The sequence below is a fragment of the Penaeus vannamei genome, chromosome 5 (assembly GCF_042767895.1).
Source record: "Penaeus vannamei isolate JL-2024 chromosome 5, ASM4276789v1, whole genome shotgun sequence".
NCBI lineage: Eukaryota > Metazoa > Arthropoda > Malacostraca > Decapoda > Penaeidae > Penaeus > Penaeus vannamei.
Window position 1 is genome coordinate 937,742 of NC_091553.1, and position 5,000 is coordinate 942,741.

The window sequence follows — 5,000 nt, forward strand, 5'->3', positions numbered from 1 at the left end:
GTTTGTTAATGCTTTAGCTTGGGATTCGGATGTCACTGTGACAAGGCTGCCTACTTGTTTTTTGGGGAAGAGGAGAGTATTGTCAGAATAAGGGACTGTAGAGGGGATCGCGAAAGAAATCGACCCCATTTGACGCAAACAGAGTATCCAAACGATTTATAACAGTGTGGGTAGTAGGAGAACGGGGACGTGCTGAAGAGGAAGTGGTGTTGAGACAAATAGTTCTGTAAAGAGGTGGACAATAAGACAGCAGAGTATTATTAAGGGAGGAGGGGGTACTAGATGAAGAAAGCTGTGGGGAGGAGGAAGAATATTTTCTAGAGGTTGAGTAATGACCTGGGTGGGTGATTTGAACCGGACTGAGGTGATACTACTCATTGAGAAGGTGGTGGTAGTAACCATGCTGAGCTGTAGTCAAAGGAGAGCCTGCGTCGGGGGAATCGGGAGAATTTAAATCTGGAGAGCTAGGTGATAAAGGGCGAAGCTTCAATGTCCTTAATAAAGGTGAAAAATCTTCAATTACTGGCCTGGTTTCTCTCCCTAACATGCCCTAAGCTTGTTAGGGAGAGAAACAGTCCAGGCCTCAGGGTCCCCTCCAAGGGCAACAGAAGACAACTAAACGGGGTAATACCATACCCATGATTCCCACATACCATTCATGACTGGTGCAAAGTCAGCTTTTCATCCTTTCAACACAGCTGTCACACCTTAGGAAGTGGATAGTAGAAGGGAAAAGAAAGGAAAAAAGAAAAGACTGTGCAAAATTAGTCGAGTCGAGGGCTGAGGCCTAAGGCAAGGGTGATCCCAGGATTGGGTCCCAGTCTCCATCTTCTAATCCCCTTTCCACGTCACAACAGGCAACGGATTGGGCGTTTTTGGTCAAACTAAAGGCTGTATATACTCCTTTGGATGCTGCCCCCTTTATGGTTCAACTTCCTATACAGTTTGGAGGGAAACGAACAAGCATGTAAGATTTTACATAATTTTTAAAACTTTCTATAGGTAATAACATATTTTTACCTTTGCTTTCCCCCCTGAACTCCACAATGTCTATTGTAATCTCATGCTTTGCAAGGATTTGTGATTTCCATTTTTTTCTTGTTCATCATCCATTACAAGAACAGACTGTTTTATATGTTATTCTGTAATTTGCCTGTAAACTGTATAGATAATAGAAGTTTGACCCTATCTTTGAATCTTTAATATTTCCTCGAATTAGTTTCCCTTTCAAATATCCTGCTTTAGTTCTCTTCCAGGCCTTTTCTGATAACACACCTACAGCCATTTCACTTTCTTGTTTCTGCCCGTCCTGATAGCTCCATTATCTTGAAAAATACTTCTTTGCCAGGTTAAGATAAAAAGCAATCTAATTTCATGTATGTCTGCATTTTTGCATGGAAGTATATATATCTATGCTTGCATATATGTACTAGAAATATACATAAAAATGTATGTATATAACTGTATATGAATGTGTAGATTTTCATCACTTATATATGTAGATTTATAGTCTATGTATGTGAATATTGGTTAGTGTACATACTGGAAAAGTTAAAAAGAAAAGAAAACAACCATTTAATCATCAATATCTTTATAGGTTCAACAGCTAAGAATTTGTGTTCTGCTAGACAGTTACAGTTACTAATTTGTTTCATATATATTTTCCACATAATATCAACAATATCAAGGAGGAACATAGTACTTCCAAGACTAACATACAGCAGATGTTCCTTGAGGTGTACTATAAAAAATAAATTCTAAAATACCATAAGAATGCTAACCAGCACATCCTTAGTCTTAGGTATTTATCCTGTGCAACATTACCCTTTTCAGGATAAATGACTCAAATGAACTATCTGCCAAAATGAGTACAAGACTTACACACAATTATGTGCAAAGACTTGTCTTTAAAAAAAGATTAAGCATTCCTATTTTTCTACTGTACAGGTGTACTATTCTGTTCCTATATATTTTCACATAAATGGTATTTTCTTATATCATAATCCATATTTTTTTGTCTGTAAGGCCTTGGATAATTATTATGACTAGTTATATTATTTCTAGGTTATTTCATTTTTAGCGAAAGAGCAAATCACATTCTTACACGAAATCAATACTTAAAATACTATAGCAATTATGTCTAAATCTGGACTTGTTACATGTTAAAAAATCTGAGAATGATTAAAAGCAACTGACTTTAATAAACAACATCTGCCAGTTTAACACAATTAGGGAAATATTACACCAGGACAAACTTCTGTGTTATAAGACTACATTTCTCTACCAGTAGGACACAGAAATATCCAAAACTTTCTTAAGAATGAAACATTCTTCATGCAACAGCTGACATGGTGTGGAGAAATAATAATGACAATAATGACAATAGTCATAACAATAATAAAATAATAATGATAATAATAACATAAAGAAATAAGATATAACAGCAGTTTTTACCAAACACAGATTGATTTCCTCGTGTCTTACTGAACCTTTACAACTTGAATCTTCATGCAATAATCTGAATGTCTTGTACTCTAATCTGGACTAACTTTTCTATGACATGTAAAAAATAAAGGCCAGAGTATAGTTTATATAGGCCCAAGGAATGTCTAGATGTACAAGATACACTGTACAATCAAAGTTAAGACCCTTAACCTATACAGAAACATAGACACGTAGCACATCATTGTACCAAATTTTTACAATAAAAGCAGATATGAGAAGAAATCGGTAATCTTTACAATTTTGTTTTGTAAACTGGAAGTCTTCTTAAGACACCACTTCATAACTGGATAATGTAAGAGACATTCTTTAAAATCAGTCATTCTACTTAACTTTTATGAAGCAATGGAAACAAATCTGCATTCCACAATAATCCTTTAAAGCCAGTGTTTCAAATATATTGCACTTTTTTAACATAGTTTCACAGCACAACTACAACCATTAGACTTGTTTCTTTTAACATCCATTTCTAACTCCCTATTGTCTAACACCTAAAGGGTAAAATACTGTTCACTTCCTAAAATTTATCACTCAACTGACCTCTGAAACTATTTCAGGATTAATGGGTTTACCTTCTACTGTATCTCACTCTGATTTTTAAGACCAAAATATATTCTGGCAGGTTTGGTCTTATGAAAGTAAGCATGAAATGAATCTATGCATTAAAATCATAAGAGAATATGTGTGTGTGTGTGTGTGTGTGTGTGTGTGTGTGTGTGTGTGTGTGTGTGTGTGTGTGTGTGTGTGTGTGTGTGTGTGTGTGTGTGTGTGTGTGTGTGTGTGTGTGTGTGTGTGTGTGTGTGTGTGTGTCTGTGTGTCTGTGTGTCAGTGAGTGAGTGACAAATTACATATCATCACTTCACTTTCATCCATGAAATCTGGACGGAAAATAACCAACATGGTATCTTCTATGCCTCTACCATCTATAACTAATAAGTGCCAATAAAAAAATATGCAACAGCTTTAGTTATTCTTCCTTTATATCTCTAAAAAAATTGATCTTTACCAAGAAAGTATTTGTAAACAGGAATAAAATCACTAAGTATTTCCTCTATCCAAGAAATGATTACACTTAAAATATAACATAACCCACATCAGAAAGTCACATACAGTTTATTTGCCCATATTTCACAAAGAAAAAGAATTGTCAAGTAACACTCACATAAGAAATTTGAAATTCCTTTTGCTTCACTGATTCAGCACCACACACAAAAAATCATGACTGAATATTATAACAGGTATAATCACAAAAGACTTAACAATATTACGGAGGAACTTTTGCTATCCACACACGACATACTAAATTACCAGTAGTCTAGTCACTGGGTACCCTTGTGAGGAGCTACTCCGATAAATCATCAAGTACAGAGGTCGAGGACATACACATCCATGACAGACATAAATAACTATGTTTCCCCTACCAGGATACTCTGCCTAGCTAGACAGTAATCAAGAAGTGATAGTGACTTACTTTTCAATATACAGCTACAGTTAATGAGTAATTACATCATGGCTTTGGTGATTACCTCCCTTCCTCATACGTCAACAAATATTACCTGTGAGATGAAAAGAAAAACTTACAAGCTGGCTCAAGTGCAACCATTTTCAGCTTAATTCTCTGGCCATCAAAATCATAAATGATTGAAAAAAACATATATTACTGAATGTTTGAGAGCGTAAATATAATTGTAGAATTTTACAGCTTGATCTGCATACAAAGTGACATTTATTTATATATATTACAAGTATAACTATTGTTAATATCCATTGTGGTCCTCCTGTTTTTAAAGTAATGATTTCACAAAAATAACACATTTTCTGATCTAATCATGAATTCAACAGTTTTGCAACTGCAAGATTTTATGAATTAGCAATTACAGTTTTTGTGTGCAGATGAGTTTCTTTTATATCTATCTGAATCCTTAAACTGTTTCCATTTTTTTTTTTTTATTTAGTTCATCCATACATGTTACAGCACAAAAAGCACTTTTCTTTCATATTTTCTATGGCTTATATTTATGACTTAAACTTATCAATGTGGTACTGACTGTCAACTTGATAAAACACAACTATTTTCTTATAAAAAACAGAATTCTTACTCCTCCAGACAACAGATCTCATGCATTCATGTTGATAAAAGCAAACATACATGTACAATATTCTTCCATCACTTTCATAGAGTGCACTAAAATGTTTAAAATAAAATACCCTTGAACAAATGCCTTATTCATAAACCCTCATTAGGTGTACCAAACTGTTTACTAAACTGTGTCTTAACTAAGCACACTTTTAAGTAAGTAGTTCCTTCTCCTCTATCCTGCCCTTTTCCTTCGTCCTCTCCCTCTCCCTCTCCCCAATTTCCCTCCTCTTCCTCTCCCTCTTCCTTACACTCAGTTCCTTTACTTGCTCCCTTCTTTTGCATAAAATCAACATATACTGTGTGTGGTTTTGTGGTGACAGTCATGAGTTTTGTACAGTGGCAATACATATTGTCTGAA

The 5,000-nt window shown here is 34.9% G+C and overlaps 1 protein-coding gene across 2 annotated transcripts in view; it reads right to left on the reverse strand.

Moving 5' to 3' along the window:
- Positions 1-3,302: 3,302 nt before the first annotated feature.
- The window catches only part of Naprt (nicotinate phosphoribosyltransferase), a 52,548-nt gene continuing 50,850 nt past the window's right edge, over positions 3,303-5,000 (reverse strand). Inside the window, exon 14 of one of the 2 annotated variants that reach the window (XM_070121717.1) lies at positions 3,303-4,058. In XM_070121717.1, the coding sequence (XP_069977818.1) occupies positions 4,045-4,058 (14 nt within the window). In that variant the 3' untranslated portion in view covers positions 3,303-4,044. Of the gene's footprint in view, positions 4,059-4,438 lie in introns of those variants that run through there. The other variant, XM_070121716.1, reaches the window with a different exon arrangement.